Source organism: Micromys minutus (genome assembly GCF_963924665.1).
Source record: "Micromys minutus genome assembly, chromosome: X".
Lineage (NCBI taxonomy): Eukaryota > Metazoa > Chordata > Mammalia > Rodentia > Muridae > Micromys > Micromys minutus.
Window position 1 is genome coordinate 21,712,144 of NC_137970.1, and position 18,930 is coordinate 21,731,073.

General features: G+C 36.1%; 1 protein-coding gene across 2 annotated transcripts in view; it reads right to left on the bottom strand.

Moving 5' to 3' along the window:
* Window positions 1-18,930, bottom strand: part of ARHGAP6 (Rho GTPase activating protein 6) — a gene marked incomplete at its 5' end in the record, with an annotated part of 484,952 nt that overhangs the window by 59,327 nt on the left and 406,695 nt on the right. For both annotated transcript variants that reach the window (XM_080909837.1, XM_080909838.1), the window contains one exon: window positions 15,634-15,793. In XM_080909837.1, coding sequence (XP_080765963.1) covers window positions 15,634-15,793 — 160 coding nt within the window. The remainder of the gene's footprint in view (window positions 1-15,633; window positions 15,794-18,930) is intronic.

Here is an 18,930-nt window from a genome sequence, read left to right on the forward strand (position 1 = left end):
TTTCTATTCTTTTTTTAAGCTTTATTTTAAAAAACAAAGATAAAAGAAAAAAATTTAAACATTTTTACATAAATGTATACAAATACTTTTTTGTCAGTGCTTGGCTTATTTTTCTTTTCTTTTTTTTTTTTTTAAGGTTTGATACTCTGCATTAAGGTCTTACTAGTTACACTGAGCAAAAAGTAGATGTAAAAAAGGATGTAACCTGGAATTAGTCAACATTTTCTTGGTGTGTAAGGATTGAGCATAATGTTTTTGTTTGTTTGTTTTCTTTTCTTTTCTTTTCTTATTTTCTTGAACTTCACACAGTCTATGAGTTGTTTCTGGGACAGTCCGAGCCTCTGGGGTTAGCGTCCCACTATCAGTGACTGCATATTATGTTTGTTCTTTTGTGACTGGGTTATCTCACTCAGGATGATATTCTCTAGATGCAACCATTTTCTTAAGAATTTGGTTAAGTCATTGTTTCTGATAGCTGAGTAGTACTCCATTGTGTAAATGTACCACAATTTTTGTATCCATTCATATACTGAAGGACATCTGGGTTCTTTCCAGCTTCTGGCTATTATAAATAGAGCTGCTATGAATGTTGGGGTGCATGTATCTTTGTTGTATATTGGAGTGTCTCTGGGGTATATGCCCAGAAGTGCAATAGCTGGATCTTCAGGTAGTACTATGTCCAATTTTCTGAGGAATCACCAGACTAATTTCCAGAGTGGTTGTATCAGTTTACAACCCCACCAACAGTGGAGAAGTGTTCCTCTTTCTCCACAACCTCGGTAGCATCTGCTGTCATCTGAGTTTTGGATCTTGGCCAGTCTGATTGGTGTGAGGTGGAATCTCAGGGTTGTTTTGATTTGCATTTCCCTGATGGCTAAGGATGTTGAGCACTTCCTTAGATGTTTCTCAGCCATTCCATATTCCTCAATTGAGAACGTTTTGTTTAGCTCTGTACCCCATTTTTTTAGTAGGGTTGTTTGATTCTCTGGTGTCTAGCTTTATGAGTTCTTTGTATACCTTGGATATTAGGCCTCTATCTGATGTGGAGTTGGTAAAGATCTTTTCCCATTCTTTTGGCTGCCGTTTTGTTTTCTTGACGATGTCTTTAGCCTTACAGAAACTTTGCAGTCTCATTAAGTCCCATTTGTTCATCTTTGACCTTAGAGCTTGAGCCATTGGTGTTTTATTCAGAAAATTTTCTCCTGTGCCTATGTGTTCTAAGGTTTTCCCTACTTTCTCATCTAATAGTTTCAGTGTATATGGTTTAATTTGGAAATCTTTGATCCACTTACACTTGAGCTTTGCACAAGAAGATAAAAAGGGTCTATTTTCATCCTTCCGCATTCTGAGTGCCAGTTGGACCAACACCATTTGTTGAATAGGCTGTCCTTTTTCCATTGAATGTTTACGGCTCCTTTGTTAAAAACCAGGTGACCATATTCGTGAGGGCTCATTTCTGGATCTTCTATTCTATTCCATTGATCCACGTGCCTATTTCTGTACCAGTACCATGCAGTTTTCAACACAATTGCTTTGTAATATAGCGTGAGGTCACGGATAGTGATTCCCTCTGATGTTTTCTTGTTGAGGATGGATTTCGCTATTCTAGGTCTTTTGTTATTCCAGATGAAATTGCACATTGATCTTTCCAACTCAATGAAGAACTGGGTTGGAATTTTGATGGGGATTGCATTGAATCTTTAGATTGCTTTTGGTAGGATGGCCATTTTTTAAATTTTGATCCTTCCAATCCATGACCATGGGAGATCTTGCCATTTTCTGAGATCTTCCTCGATTTCCTTCTTTACAGGTTTGAAGTTCTTGTCATACAGGTCCTTCACTTGCTTAGTTAGAGTCACACCAAGGTATTTCATAGTTTTTGTGACTATTGTGAAGGGTACCTTTTCCCTAATTTCTTTCTCCACATGTTTGTCCTTTGAGTATAGGAAGGCTACTGATTTGTTTGAGTTAATTTTATATCCAGCCACTTTGATGAACTTGTCTATGAGCTGTAGGAGTTCTCTGGTGGAATTTTTGGGGTCACTTAAGTACACTATCATGTCATCTGCAAAGAGTGATGTTTTTACTTCTTCCTTTCTGATTTGTATCCCTTTGATTTCCTTTTGCTGTCTAAATGCTCTAGCCAGGACTTCCAGTACTATGTTGAATAGGTAGGGGGAGAGTGGGCAGCCTTGTCAAGTTCCTGATTTTAGTGGGATTGTTTTAAGTTTCCCACCATTAAGCTTGATGTTGGCTGTTGGTTTGCTCTATATTGCTTTTATTATGTTTAGGTATGGTCCTTGGATTCCTGTTCTTTCCAGGACTTTTAACATGAAGGGGTGTTGAATTTTGTCAAATGCTTTCTCAGCATCTAGTGAGATGACCATGTGATTTTGTTCTTTGAGTTTGTTTATATGGTGGATTACATTGTTGGATTACCTTATATTAAACCATCCCTGCATCCCAGGGATAAAGCCTACTTGGTCATGGTGAATGATCATTTTGATGTGTTCTTGGATTTGGTTTGCAAGGATTTTGTTGAGTATTTTTGCATCAATGTTCATAAGTGAGATTGGTATGAAGATCTCTTTCCTTGTAGGGTCTTTGTGTGGTTTAAGAACGAGGGTTATTGTAGCCTCAAAAAATGAGTTAGGTCATATTCCATCTGATTCTATTTTTTGGAATAGTTTGGAGAGTATTGGTGTTATGTCCGCAATAAATGTCTGATACAATTCTGCACTGAACCCATCTGGACCTGGGCTTTTTTTGGTTGGGAAGCTTTTGATGACTTCTATTTCTTTAGGGGTTATGGGATTATTTAGATGGTTTACTTGGTCCTAGTTTAACTTTAGGATCTTGTATTTGTCTAGGAATTCATCCATTTCCTCCAGATTTTCCAACTTTGTTTAATATAGGCTTTTGTAGTACAATCTGATGATTTCTTGAATTTCCTCAGTTTCAGTTGTTATGTCTCCACTTTCATTTCTGATTTTGTTAATTTGTATACTCTCTTTTTGCCCTCTAGTTAGTCTGGCTAAGGGTTTATCAAACTTGTTGATTTTCTCAAAGAACCAGCTCTTGGTTTTGTTGATTATTTGGATGGTTCTTTTTGTTTCTATTTGGTATTTTTTTGCCCTAAGTTTGATTATTTCTTGCCGTCTATTCCTCTTGGCTGTATCTTCTTCCTTTTGTTCTAGAGCATTTAGCTGTGCTGTCAAGTTGCTGATGTAAGCTCTCTCCAGTTTCTTTTTGGAAGTGCTCAGAGCTATGAGTTTTCCTCTCAGTACTGCTTTCATTGCATCCCATAGGTTTGGGTATGTTGTGTTTTTGTTTTCATTGAATTCTAAAAAATCCTTAATTTCTTTATTTCTTCTTTGACCTTGCTATCATTTAACAGAGCATTGTTTAGTTTCCATGTGTATGTGGGTCTTTTGTTGTCTTTGTTATTGTTAAAGACCAGCCTTAGACCATGGTGATCTGAGAGGATGCATGGGAGTATTTCAATCTTCAAATATCGATTGAGGCTCGTTCTGTGTCCAGTTATGTGGTCAATTTCGAGAAGGTGCCATGAGGTGCTGAGAAGAAGGTGTATTCTTTTACTTTAGGATGATATGTTCTGTAGATATCTATTAATTCCAGTTGGTTCATAGTCTCTGCTAGTTTTGCAGTGTCTTTGTTCAGTTTCTGTTTCCAAGATCTCTCCATTGGTGAGAGTGGGGTATTAAAGTCTCCCACTATTATTGTGTGTGGTGAAATGTATTTTTTGAGCTTTAGTAGGGTTTCTTTTATGAATGTGGGTTCTTTTGTATTTGGAGCATATTTGTTAAGGAGTGAGAGTTCCTCCTGACAGATTTTCCCTGTAATGAGTAAAAAGTGTCCTTTCTTATCTTTTTGATAACTTTTGTTTGGAAATTTACTTTATTCAATATTAGAATAGCCACTCCAGCTTGCTTCTTGGGGCTATTTCCTTGGAAGTTTTTGTCCCAACCTTTTACTCCGAGATAGTGTCGGTCTTTGTCTCTGAGATGAGTTTCCTGTATGCAGCAAAATGCTGGATTTTGTTTATGTATCCAGTCTGATAGCCTATGTCTTTTTATTGGGTAGTTGAGTCCATTTATGTTATTAGATATCAAGGAATAGTGGTTGCTGTTTCCTGCTATTATTTCTTTTGTAGGTTGAGTTGTGTCTGTGTCTCTTTCTTCTTTTGGTTTTCTTGCTTAGGAGTTTTCTTGTTTTTACTAGGATGTAGTTCCTCTTCTTAGTACCCTTTAAATTGTTTTATTGTTTTCATCAATAATTCATATGGTGACTACAGAAATCATTTCTTCCTGACTCTCCTACCCTCTGAATGTTTTAGTTTTGGTAAAACACTTTATTGCAGAGGTTCTCAACCTTCCTAGTGCTGTGAGCCTTTAGTTCACGTCCTCATGTTGTGGTGACCCACAACCATAAAATTATATTCATTGCTAGTTCTTAACTGTAACTTTTCTACTTTTATGTATTGTAGTGTGAGTACCTGATATGAAGGATATCTGATATGTGACCCCTGTGAAAGGGTTGTTCAATCCCCACAGAGGAACACGACCCACAAGTTGAGAAGCGCTACTTTATTGGGTAAAAGTTCTATTGGTGAACAAACGTGATAGATTTCAGAGTGGAGCAATAGCTCCTCCAGTGGGAAGCAAAGTTACGGAATGTGAAAATAAAAATTCTGGAAAAGAAAAACAGCCACACTAAAACTATGAAAAACTGATTCAAGACCAATATAGCCCTATCATTTCTTCTACATTGGCTGTCAATTAATTGTTCATGTTTCTACGTGCCCAGGTATGTCACTATCAAGAAACATTGTGTTTGGTGGTTGATTATTTCACCCAATTCACAAAACATCTATTTTTTTATTATTTTAATCACTGCAAGTTCTTCCACTAATTATAATTTATAGAGAAGAAGTTGTGTAGGGATATGGGCATCATGTTGTTTCTCTTGGTACCAATGCCACCAAATTAATCAATGTTTCTTCATATTTATGGCTCCATGTGGATTCCTATTTCCAGAATCTGATTTCAAAGAATCTCCATTTCCCTGGAAAAGGAAAGGTTTTATGGAATTATTAAGCAATAGAGATGCCTCTTTTTAGAATGCATGCTCCCCAAAGTGTGTGTGAAATGTCCTAATCTCTACAGTTTACAGGCTGAAGTGATGGTCAATTGAACAAAACTGTGGCAACAACATCAGAACATTCTGTGAGTCTCTCACTGCAGTAATGAGACTCAACTATCGGAGGTCACCATCCTTGTAGCTCTATTAAACACTAAGAAAAAAAAATCCTCTTCTGTTTTGTGTAAATTAGTTTGTCAGGGCAATTAGTCTTAAAATTTCTCTTTGTGATATTCAAGAGAGACAAATAACTCTCACAGATTATGGGGTCTCAAAGCAAGTGTTTTTCTATTTCAAAAAAATCGTTAAGATATTTGATTTATGAAACATGTCTCTTCATTCAGTCAAAATGCAATCAATCCCTTCTTCTCAACAAGTGGCTGAGATCACCCTTGAAGGGTCTTTTACTAGCTGGCATTTTTCCATATTTAATTTCTATGAGTTAATAAAAGGGGATTTAACTGCAGCAGCAGCAGCAGCAGCAGCAGCAAAAACAACAAATATATCATGAGCAGATATCCTAAGGGAGCAGGATTGCTGTCCTTTTCAAATCTGGGAGCTAACCTGTTATATTAGGCTTCTTAATTTGCAGCTTATATGTCCTGACCATTACAGGGATGATGATGATACCTATTACTTCATCTACATAGACAGTTTTCAGATAGAAAAGTTTATAAACATCAAACCAGAGAAGAGGGCATTTATCAAATCATTTTTTGGCTTTATTTCTCTGCTAGATTTTAAAAGAAACGAAATAGATAGGTCAACATAAATTAGAAATACCACACTTATCTCAAAAAATTGTATTGTTAACTCGAGAGAATACCATTCAGGCATAGGATTTGAAGAGGCAGCATAGTTGATGAAGTATCTGGCTTGCATTCATGAAGCCCTGGGTTTGAGCTCTAGCACATATAAAACCAGAAGTGTTGACACATACCCTGCAATACATTTACTTGGGAATGGTTAATCAGAAACTCAATGTCATCCTTGGCTATGTAGGGAGAGAGGCAAGCCTGAGCTACATGAGGCTCTTTGTTTCAAAAAAGGAAAAGAAACAAACTCTAAAAGGAAAAAAAAATCCCCAAAGTATAGAGTTTCATCATTATTTATTACAAAGCCTATAGTTCGTACTAAAAAGATGTAGTCTGACAGTCCCTGTGGAGTGTAATTATTTTTTGACCTATAGAAAAGACTAATTTCATCTACTTTGCTTCTGCTTTATATTGAACAAGCCAATTAGATATCCATAAGACATGAACTTTAAATCCTGGCAACTTGTTAAAGTCCCTGTCAGTTGCTCACATAAAACTAGTTCCTTACATATAGTGACTGGAAAGATGACACAATGGATGAAAACCTAGAATGCATTTTTCTGTATCACCTGCATGCAGAACTGTATGATACCATTGGCAAACCCAACAATATCTTCTGTCCTCCACTCATTCACTCTAATTAAGTCTGGCCCCATTTTGTTACTTTATGCTTCCTGGGATGATTTTTCACCCCAGCCTTGGCAAAGCACTGTATGCTAATCCCTGAGATTTATTCTGGGTTGCTAGTACCTACTTAGGCACTGGTAGTCATTCCAATCCTAGGGAACAGAAAGGGAGAGACGTGCTTCTCCTATCTTACAAATATGCTTGCTGGAAAGTTAATATTCTTCCCCGTCTCTTGATGCTCCTATAAGCTTAACAATGCCAAAGGTTGCTGCAGCTATTCCATGATGATGAGGAAATCCAGCAAACAGCAAGAGACTCTACTATTATAATAGCAAAGACAGGTGGGAATCCAATGAAATCATGGAAGTAGCTGATCCCTGGACTCTTCATGAATTAATTTACTTAAACTTTTGTGACTTGTAGTAAATATATATCAATAGTTGATCTAAAACTGCTGTGTGATTTTTTTTTTTACTTTAGGCCCACCAGATATGTTATACCAGGTATTTTTAAGAAACAATATCCATAGACATTTTAAATCTATGTGTTTAAGATTGGGTGGGTAAAGGGAAGAGGTCACATTGTCAACTATATACCCATAAATAAATAGTTCTTTACCGATATATGTTGCTAACTTGTCAGCCATCAAACTAGAAAGTAATGATAAAGTTATACTTAACCCATACTGGAGATTATTTTATTATTAAAATCATCCCTTCAATGCATTACTTATATATTTATAAATATAACATATACTACTTTATAACATACTACTTATACATTAATGACTATATGTGATGAGATCAGTTGTTTAAGGAATTCATAAAATGTTATTTATCTGTATTTTCTAGTTCTGCCAATGAATTGATGAAAATATTTATTCATATGTGTAAGCACTAAAATTTGAGAATTATAAACTTTTATCCATTCAAAAACCCAACTAAAACATTTTCAATTATCAAATTTACTTTAGGCAGCAATCACAATAGCCCAGGGTAGTCATAAAATACTTGAAAGGTGCCAGAATATTTTAGAAACTTCACTGGTGAGAATTTTGTTCAATATTTCACATCCTTGTACAACAGTGGCTGGTGCTCCAACAGAAACATATAAATGTGTGTCATTGTGACCAGTAAAGACACAACCTTGGATAGAAAATTATACTACCTCAAAACATGAAATACTATTTGTGAACACTGAATCACAAAAAAAGTGAGTTAAAGAATTGGGCATGTGTTCTGTACTAGTATGGAATCATACAGAAGCACACACTCACACTTGAGAACTATACACAACACAAGTCTTCAGCTCTTAGGGCAAGCATCCAAGAAAAAAAGCTACAAAAGCAACTACAATAAAGTATCTGTCATTCTTGGCTTTTATTATAATAGATGGATAAGGCTGCATCTTTCTAAAAGAGCCTCCAAAGGCAACTTGGATAGATTTAATCTTTGACTATAATTCATATGTTTGTATTTTGTCTGATGAGTGACCTGACATAACTAGAGGATATGGGTTCTTTTTGACATGTCTAGACATATAGGAGTATGAAAATGAACCTAAGGCTAGAACTATAACTTAAACATCTAGGGTCAATCTTGAGTGACAATTTAGAGTATTCTATACTGCTTCACTGATCTCTTTAGCAATAGCAAGGTGTTCATGATGTCTTCAGAAGCTAGGTAAAGCACACAGGAATTTTTTTTAACCCTCCCTGTTACCAGTCAGGATTATGTCTCAGCATATACTGGTAGATGCATATGATACAATGCAAAAGAACTGGAAATATAAAGGCAACTAGAAACAACAATCAAAACTACAACCAACTACACACACACACACACACACACACACACACACACACACACACCTTTAAATACTGAATACACATAGATCCAAAACTTCTGAGGATACCTTTTCATATATATGCCTGGCATTACATGACATGTCTGATGGATCTAGAAGTAGAAAAACACAGTGTAGAGCAGATTTAGATTACTCACTGTTAAGATACATTTGATTGAAAAATATGAATGTTTAATAAAAATAAAAATAACTCACATAAAATCTCTTCATCTCACTTTATCAGTACTATAGAAGTAAAGTAGTTATATGACTCCTTTATTCAGTGGATTTCCATCTTTTCTCTCTGATGCCTCCAGTGTGCTACTTATCTATCTCCCTTGGGTGGTACTGATGCTTGTTATTACTTAAGAGAGCAGGACAGCCATATAAAAATTCTCCCAGGTGAACCTCTCATTGAGGATACAGTTGTAGCCCTAGCATCATCATTTTTCTAGAGGAAAAAATGTTAATTTTGGCTTATGAATTCCCCTAGAGTCTCAGCGAAGAAAATTTAAAAGTTATTCATACTGTTTTTTTTTTGTTGTTGTTATTTTCCTCTTGACTGACTTTTAAAAATGTGCAAGGGTCAAACTGTAGGGCATAAATCTACTCTTGACCCAGGAAAATATAGTAGCTCATGGAAAAGTGTTTTAGATAAAAGCAGAGTTAAACAGAAGTGTATATTTGAGAATGCTGTAGGAATATTTAAATTTAGCTCTGACAAGAGAATACCATTTGGTTCACATGTTTCTCAGGCTGAGGAGTAAGGTATAATTTATTTCTCAGTATAGATTTTAGATGTATGCTAAAACCTGCTGTTCCAAAAACAGAGGTAAATCATTGGAGCATTGTTATTATAGACTGTTAAGTAAATACATTTCTTCTTTTATATGAAATGGTATAAAATATTTCAACAGTGATATAGGTAAGCAACAGGAAGCCTTGAAATTTATTTTCTCTAATAAAGGAGTAAGTTTTATAGCTTATGATTATTCTGGTGGTTTTAGGTGTGATAGATACAACGGTGGAGAAGTCCTGAATTGAAGACAGCAAAGGGAGGCTCATGGTTTATAATTAAGACGAGACATAGAGCTGAGGGAAGATGCATGAAAAAGTGATACAGCAATGATGACAATGATAATAATCACGTTGATGGAGATGAATAGCTTTTATGGAGAATGTATGAGATGTCAGTAGATGCTTTAAACTCATTATGGTTGTTACTACACTTAAACCTCACATTAACACATGAGACTATCCATTAAAGCAGGAAAATAAGTACAGGGTGAAGCTAGCAGGTGAAGCTAGAGGAAATCATTAAGGTAACTTCAAATTCATTCCTGGAGATACTGGGGAAGATGTGAGAAAGGTGATCAATGTTTTTTGTAAGGTTAGGGAAGAGAAAAGGGAAAGCTAAACTTTAAAGAAGTATACTCATGCATGCATTCATTTCTGAAAGATGTACTGGTGTATGTGGCAAGTGATACATAACCCTGTCTCATGGGAAGTCATGATCCTCTGTGGAAGGACCAAGGAAAGGGTGGTGGGCACAAAGAAGGTGCCATTAGTTCCAGAACTCCTACACTAGAGATCCTATTTGAGGCCTTCCAAGCATAGAAGTCATACATACTTAGGATTACTTGGTTTTTATTGGCATTTCCAGCTGACTGTGCATTCTGCTCCATGTTTCCGTTACACTGTGATGCATACCAAAAATTTCTACAAACAAATCTATTACACCTGGACATTTCTATTAAGGATAGTACAAATACAGCTACTCTTGCTATCCATGTTACTATTTGACAACCTAAATTTGCTTTTCTTGTCTCCCAGGTAATTTAACTTTCTATTTTTAAATAACAGTGTTAATCTGGGGGCATTTTCACACCATGGCACATTATGAAGGTTTTGACTTATGGAAGTCAGTTCACTTCTTTGACCACATGGATCCGAAGGATTGACTAACTTTCTAAATCAACACTTAAGTCACAAACTGAAGGTGGCTTCTAGATTCTTAAACTACCAAAACACACATTTTGTTGTTTCATTGAGTTGTTTATTTGGGTCTTATAATGGAATAATTTCAAGAGCCTGCTTTATAAAGAAGGTCATGTAACTGAGCAATTTTGAGGTGTCAGGTGACTCTTAAAATAGAACAGGAAAGTTTTTTTTTCATTAGACTATTGCTTGCAGCTTTTTTCTTTTTTGTTTCTTTTTCAAACATTTTATTTTTATTGGTTATTTTATTTATTTATATTTCAAATATTATTCCCCTTCCCAGTTTCCCCTCCACATACTGCCTATCCCCTCCCCCTGCCTCACCACCAACCAAATATTACACATGGGCAGACCCATGGCTCTAGCTGGATATGTAGCAGAGAACTGCCTTATTGGGCATCACTGGGAGGGGGAGCCCCTTGGTTCTGGGGAGGCTCAATGGCCTTTAGTTTCTTAACTCATTTAAAACAATTCATAAATGATTTTTAACAAAAAGAAAAAGAAATAAAAAACATAAATTAAACAAACTAACCAATGTAAAAAACTAACATGTAATTTATTTTTCTGGGATGCATTGCCTTTTAAAACTTAATTAGAATGAGGTTAATCCTTCCTACATACAGTAGCATCTTATACTTATTGTGTGAAAAATCAGTTACTTCCTTTTATTTTACTTTAAACTGTGCATAAGTATTTTTCTCCTATAAAGGGCCAAATACTCATTATTGCTATAATAAGATATGTTGTTGTTTATTAATGGTTTAGATACCTTGTACAAAGTGAGGGGTTTTGTTATGCTATTTTCATACCAGTACATTATATACTTCAATAATATTTCTTACCTCTGGTAGTTTTTATTATACTTAATTGTTTATTTATGTCTATGAGTATGCATGAGTGTATTCCAGTTATATGTGCATGCCCATTGAGGCCAGAACAGTGGTCAGTACCCTTAAGCTGAAGTTAGAGGCAGTTGTGAGTTACCTGATATAGGTGCTAGAACCTGAACTCAGGTCCTCTGAAGGAGCAGTAAGCATTCTTAGCCACCGAGCCATCTCTCTAGGTTTTACAATAACCTCTCAACTGTGATATGAAGTAAAATGCAGCCATGCTTGCTATACACATTAACAAATATGGCTATTTTTTAATATAACTATATTCAAAAAGCCTAGCTCTGACTTACATTGGCTTCTTCGTTGATTTGTTAACTCCTGCCTTTGACTACTTCTATGAAAAAGCTATCAAATCGTCATTAAACTTAACACATTACTTGATATTTAAGTTTTTCTGCATGTGCTTCCTGGTTCTGTTAGTAAAATTCATGTCATTCATAGACTAGTTAGCCTGATTTAAGAAATCCTGCAAATGCAGCTGTCTAAATAGTCAGAAATCATCTCTTCTGCTTCCATAGGGGCAATCCCCTTAGATCTGACAGGGAAAAATAACCCCTGTTAAATATGATTACTCCTGCTGGTGTTCCCCTGATAATAAAAATGATACAGCTTGTCCTATAGCAGATCCTCATATATATTTTGTTCATTTTAGACTGTTGTCTATTTACTAACCTTTTTCTTGTACATCAGCATATGTTTTAATTGCTCGAGTTTCATGACTTATTTTAGTAAGTGGCAAGTGTAACCTCTGTTAACATGATCAGCCATCCCCTGATTATAGTAATACAATTAGTAGCTTAAATTTCATTCAGTGCAATTTTGTTAAAGTATAACAATGTATATTGTTGCTCCCATATGGAATTACATGCATTTTATAGATTATTAATAGCATAGTTGGCATCTGTATATTGTTGATTTTTTAAGTGAAAAGCATGCTGTCAAGCCCTTGAAAGAATCAAGTACTGGCTAAAAAATATATTCACATAGTTTTATGTAAAAATTATTTTAATATCTGAAAAACAGTACTGACAAAAATGTATAATTTTAAGCAAAAGATGTTTAAAATCTGTACATTTATCTTTGTTTTGTAAAATAAAGTCATTTAAAAAATATCCAAAAAATAAATAAAAAACAAATAGACAGAAAAATTATTAAAATAAAAAAAAAAGAAAAGCATGTTTGCCATTACCTATATTTTGATTCAGGAGCTTGCTACTTAGCCCAAGGTGGCCTTGAACTCACACTCTTCCTCTCTCAGTGTTGGTCTTATTAACCATAGCCAATACTCTAACTTGCATTCATATCCAACTTAAACTCTATTGTCTTTCATTTTACCTGTATACTATTGTTACCTTGCATACTATTTGGGTTTGTTGGTGTAACAAATGATTTCAAACTTAGAAACCAACAGCTCTAACTTATTTGCAATGCAGGAAGTAAAAATCTGAAATGGATCTGAGTGGGCTAAAATCAAGGTGTCAGGAGGACTGTGTCCTTTTGAGGCACTTCACAAAAGAATATATCCCACTGAGTAGTTTTTATCTCCCAGGGCCACATATATTCCCTTAATTATTACTTCTTTGTTCCATCTTCAAAGCCAGCAGCATTTCATCTCTCTGGCCATCCTTACATTTATGACTACTCATGTGATTAGTCTGGGACATTCCAGACAATGTAGGATAATTGCTCTATCTCAAAGATATTACTGTATCACATTTGTAAGATTCTTTCTGTCCTGTGAGCTAATGTGTTAATCAAAGGATTAAGATGTGGCTATCTTTGGAGTATCATTCTGCAGACTTTTAAAATTACTTTTTAAATTAGTGATGGACCTCTCTCCTTTCATTAAACTCCATTCTAATATTAATTAAAGGGGACTTTGATTAACCAAGGCTAAGGAATTTAAAGTAAAAATGAAGTGTATTTGTTCTAACAGTGATTAACCAGGAAGAATTTTACATTCTAAATTTACATCTACAATTTTCAGACAGACTTTCAATAGCCCTGAAATCCAGCATCATTGCTGGTTCATTAGATCCCTTCTTCCATTTCTCTCAGACTTCTAAGACCTCTTACTCATCTTTTCTGCTAAATAAAACTGCATCTGATGTCACTGGAAGTGCAGAAACAATATTAACTGAAATTCCATATGGTCCCCTCTAATCTTCTACCCCTCCTGAGCCCTTGCCCAAATAACCAATGTCTAGACATTATGGCCCCAGCCAAGGTAAAATCCTCCACTGTCATTCATTCTAGGGATTTATTTTAGTGACTTCCCAATCTCCTGAACTTCAGTTCTCCCCTCTCTTTGATAAATTTTGAAGCTGTGGTGTATGTCAGAGTATCTTTATCCGAATCCAGGAAGTCTCATTCTCCACAAATCAGCCTACACAATCATCCCCAAGTGATGGGATGGAAATGTTCATTTGATTGTTTACCTTTCCAATGTGTCTCCTATCTTATGAGGAATAGTATCCTTTCTTTCGCCTCTATACCCTGGATGCTGTTCTTATCTCCCTTGGGGAAATTACTTTCACAGTGACTCTGACACTGTTTAGAATTTCTACTTGGAGTTTGCATTGGGACTAAGTGGCCACATCCATCCTATAGCTGCTATCATAGCATGTGGCACTTGACCCACATTCAAATAAGCTCAGTTGATATCCCACACCAATAAATCACCTACCCCAATCAATGTTTTCAGAAATCCTAACCTGTTACACTTGGTCACAACTTCTCCCTTCCATAAATAATAAAACTTATTTGTAAACCTGTAATTCCTAGTTTTAAACCCATAATTCCTAGTTTGAGGAAAAAGTATGGAAATATCCCACACAGCATAGAAAAATTTTGTAACAGCTCAGTATCATGAGTAATTACTTGAAGGGATTTGGAACCACATAGTTAAAGACAGAACCCCTAGCCAACAGTTTTATAGCAGTGTGTGTGTGTGTGTGTGTGTGTGTGTGTGTGTGTGTGCAAGCGTGTGATTATGAGAGCACGCATCTCCTCATGCACATGATATATTATGGCAGTCGGTTTTCTGTCAATGTATGGCTACAGCTAAATAAACACTTTAAAAGTCATAAACATTTGTGGTGTGATATGTTTTAGTCCATGGTCACTTGGATCCTATTTCTGAACCTCTTTGGAGGCAGATTGTGGCAGAGCAAAAGTGCATAGTTAATGATAGGAAGACATGTCAGAAAGGAGCTGTTGCTTGGACCAGACTCAGTTTCCAGATGCATGCCCTAGTGTCCTACTTCTTCCCACTAAGTACTACCCTCTTCAGTTTTCACCACCTCCCAAAAATCCATTCACTAATGCATTTTGTTAGTGGGTAAACCTACTGAAAAAAAAAAGTCAGAGTCCGTGGCATCCAATGGCATCCCTAATTCCTTAACTTAGCCATACACATAAAGCCTTCAACATAGGAACCTCTGAAGAACTTCGAGATAAAGTAAAATACACATGTATTAATGTACTTATTATCTGATGAATAAATACATGTCTACCTTCCAGACACTTGCCTTTCCTCTTCTGCTTTCATTTTTTTAAACCCACTGGTCAAAACTCTATGAGCAAGTCTATTATAATTTTTATAATAAATTATGGTTTTTCATTCTGCCTCAAGTTTGTTTTCTGCATCCTGCAATTATAAAACCACCTTGGCAGATGACAGTAATTGTCCAGAGACAGATTTCTGTGGACTACTTGAATTCAAGTGCCACCTTCTATGGGAATCAGGCCCCATGTCAAAGCACTGGGCAAGCAGATGTTCCTGGACTCAAGTGTCACAGTAGCAAAATACTACCCAGACTGGCTACACAAGGATTTCAGATGCTCAGTGTATATGGGACAGAGCCTGCAAGTTTAACAGATCAGAGAAATTCTTCTTAGATATTTATTCTAACATCAAGTTAAGACAGATGCAACTTTCCTTCTAACCTGTTTAGCTGACCCCTCTGTAAGCTTCCTTCTTGGTTGATGTGAAACCATGAAAACTTTTGAGATATGCCTGGCTTTCCCACCCTCCCCCTCTCCCCCACCCCAGTTAACCTTCTTCTTTTTTTTTTTAAAGAAAAGTTAGCTGACATGTACATTGTCTTGTTTAGACCTGTTTTTCAAAATGGGCAGGAATGCCAGCTACCCCCTACAAAGCTGTAGTTTCTATTCTGTGTTAATGTTAGGCATGAGAATAATGTGCAGCCTGTGGCTTTGGCAGAACAGGTGGCTGGCAGAACCCCCCCAACCACCCCCCCCCCGAAAGGCAGAGCATGCAAATGGGGCCTTACCTTTGGGGATGGTGATCTGGCAGCCCAGGTCACAGTCCTGCTGTAACTGATAGAAAGCCACTTCCTGTAGCCTTGCCCTCTCCAGCTCTGAGAGGCTCTGGATGGGGACTGACCTCAGGCGCACACTACGACCAGACATACTGTTCCAGGTGAAATCACCCTGCAGGCCAAAGGAAAAACAAGAAGCATTACACAACTCGCTCATTTGTCACAAACTTCCTTCTCTCTTAGGCAGAAACAGAGGCAAACAGATTTCATGTTTGTGTTCCCTAGCTGGCTCTCAAACTAAATCCCGTCTTAGTTTAGCATGCATTTTCTTAGTTAGTTGCAAAACTCAAAACATAACCTGGTATCTGGGCCAAAATTTCTCATCTTATGAATGCATAGGCCAAGGAATACCATATGGAACCATATATATATTTGAAATGTATTTTTCCTGTGCATTTTCATTACAGGAAAAACGGTGCTACATTTTGCTATTATGTATGTGCATCTCATATAGGGAACAAATGGTTTTTTGAGAGAGTACTGTGTATCATTGTGTTGTATGCTTTTTAATTCATCTAGCAACTCATTAAAATGTTCAGCATTTTTTATGTTATCAATATAATTGTAACATTGGATAAAAATATTGCTAAATTACACTATATAAAATATAGTTTTATTGAGTCTCATGGGGGCTCTATTTTAGGAGTCTGTGTAGATTATACATATATATGTTCAAGATTTTTGTTTTAAATTGTCATTCTTATTGAATAGGCTACATATACCCTTGTATGCTTTGAATACTCCTAGATATCTTTTGCTACCTAGTACAGTTGAAACACTGTGCACACCATTGTTAAAATGTATCATTTAGAGAATAATAGCAAAGGAGAAATATTGGTAAATATTCAGTACAAATGTGAGATTTTCAGTTTAGAAAATGTTTGCTTCATGGTCAGTTCAGTCTGTAGATGTAGAACCCAGCAACACGGAGCACTGGGCATTATTTCAAAACTGAGCACATGTTTTAAATATTATTTAATATATACTTAAGGATCATTGTACTACTGTGGCACATAGTATCTGCAATTATAATATGGTATACCAAAAATCATGTACTGTATACAAACCTGTATCCTGGGGAGGCTAAATTATTTTTACCAGATCCTAAGGACCAAACTATATGTATAGTTTTATACTCTATTTCAAAATAGCAACCATTCTACTTACAACCATTTCATGAGCTATTTCAACCAAATAAGTACAAACAGATGATCAGTAACAAGTGATATTTCTAGAGACATATGTGTTTAAAATACTCTACATTAGTAGAGTGCTGACTCCTGTCCTCACTGAAGACCAGGAGAAAGTGATATAGCCCATGAAAGACTACTTCCCACTCCTATGAAACAATTTACCCCTTACTTCTGAAGAGGTCATTCAACAAATCATAGACAATAGACAAGATGTTACAGACGAGAAGAGGCAGTTCTCCTTCCATCATCAGAAGGGCTTTTTGTTGGTGGTCGTGATCTTGACTCATATGAGCCAACATCTAGTGACTAATGAGTACTCATGTTCTCAGTAGGCTCGGGGGTGGTGTGGGGAGAAGAGTGACTTAAGAAATATACACCAAATGAGAAGGCTGCTGCCATACTTGGTCAACTGAACGAGTTTTTTTTTTTTTTCTTTCTTCTTTAGTCTAATAGAGAAGATCAAGTTTAAACAGTTATAATCTGAGACTCAGGCCTGGGGTGTGCCCCTAATTCACAATCCAAGAGACTAGTAGAGAATAGAGGAGATATCCTGGGCTATGTAGACCCTATCTGAAAAAGCCAAACATACACAGACACACACACACACACACACACACACACACACACACACACACACTCACTCAAATACACACACACACTCACTCAAATACACACACAAACACACACACATGGGGACACAAATTAAGCATTTTGATTTAAACTTGGAAAGATATTTCAATGAGACAAACAAAATTGTTAGTATATGAGGACTAAAATTGAGCAAGATAATATGTGATCCAGGAAAGACTTTATCTATGTGTCTTATCTCATTGCAAAAGTCAATAGTAGCACAAAACTACAAAAATCATTCCCAGTAATAACCCCAAAGCCCACCAGCACAGCCTATTGTATGTCTGGTGGCACCTCAATTATTAAATGTTTGTTCCAGCTCAGCATTTTTCCCTAGTGCCTGTATATATTGTAAATGGATGATTCATTCATTGTAGGACTCTCTGGACCCATTTTTGACCCTTTCTCCTGAACCCAGTGTTTTGATTTATCAGCATGCCACTCTTTTAAAAGGATTTAAAATATATATATATTTAAATTTTTATTCACTTTTATAAGTGTAGGTACAATAAAAATTGACCTTATGTTGGAGTAATATATGATAGTATAAATAAACAATAAAAGAATGCCATATAGAGATCTGGGCATAGACTTAAAGTTTCTATACATTATTTGCCAACAACTGGAGACATTTTGATCATCCCCACTGAAGGGGGAGGTATGTGGGTGTATTTGTGTGTGCATGTGCATGTGCCTGTGTGTGTGCATGTGTGTGTGTGTCAAGAGAGAGAGAGAGAGAGAGAGAGAGAGAGAGAGAGAGAGAGAGAGAGAGAGAGAGAGAGCAAAAGAAAGGACGAAAGAGAGCAAGAGAATGAGGCAGGGAGGGAGGGAGGGTGACAGACAGACAGACAGACAGAGAAATACAGAGGGGGGGAGGGAGGAGGAAGGGAGGGAGGGAGAGGAGAGAGAGAAAGATCTGGAAGGAAAAGGCTAGAGGAACTATGAACTGTTTTATAATGCATGAAACATATCCCCATTGTAAATGTCTATCTGATTTAAAAATGCCAATATTTCAGAGGATAAACATCCCTGACAGTTTATATACGTGTGTGTGTGTGTGTGTGTGTGTGTGTATATATATATATATATATATATATATATATATATATATATATATATATAAGAGATCAGCTCAAATTATAGAGAATCCCCTTAAAATGATGGGATCAGGAAATCTTAACAATCATGTATATATTTTGTTTAATATCAGAAGCACAGGCTATATATTTTATGAATATCATATAGGATTATTTATGTAATGCACATAAGCAAAATCATAACAACTATTTTTAACCAGCTTCAAGAAATACAAATGTCACAATTTATCAAAAACAAACAAAAATATTAATAAAATAGAATTTTGATTAACTGGCAAGGAACTCACCAACAGTATTAACTAAAGAGATTTCTTTCCCATCAAAAATGT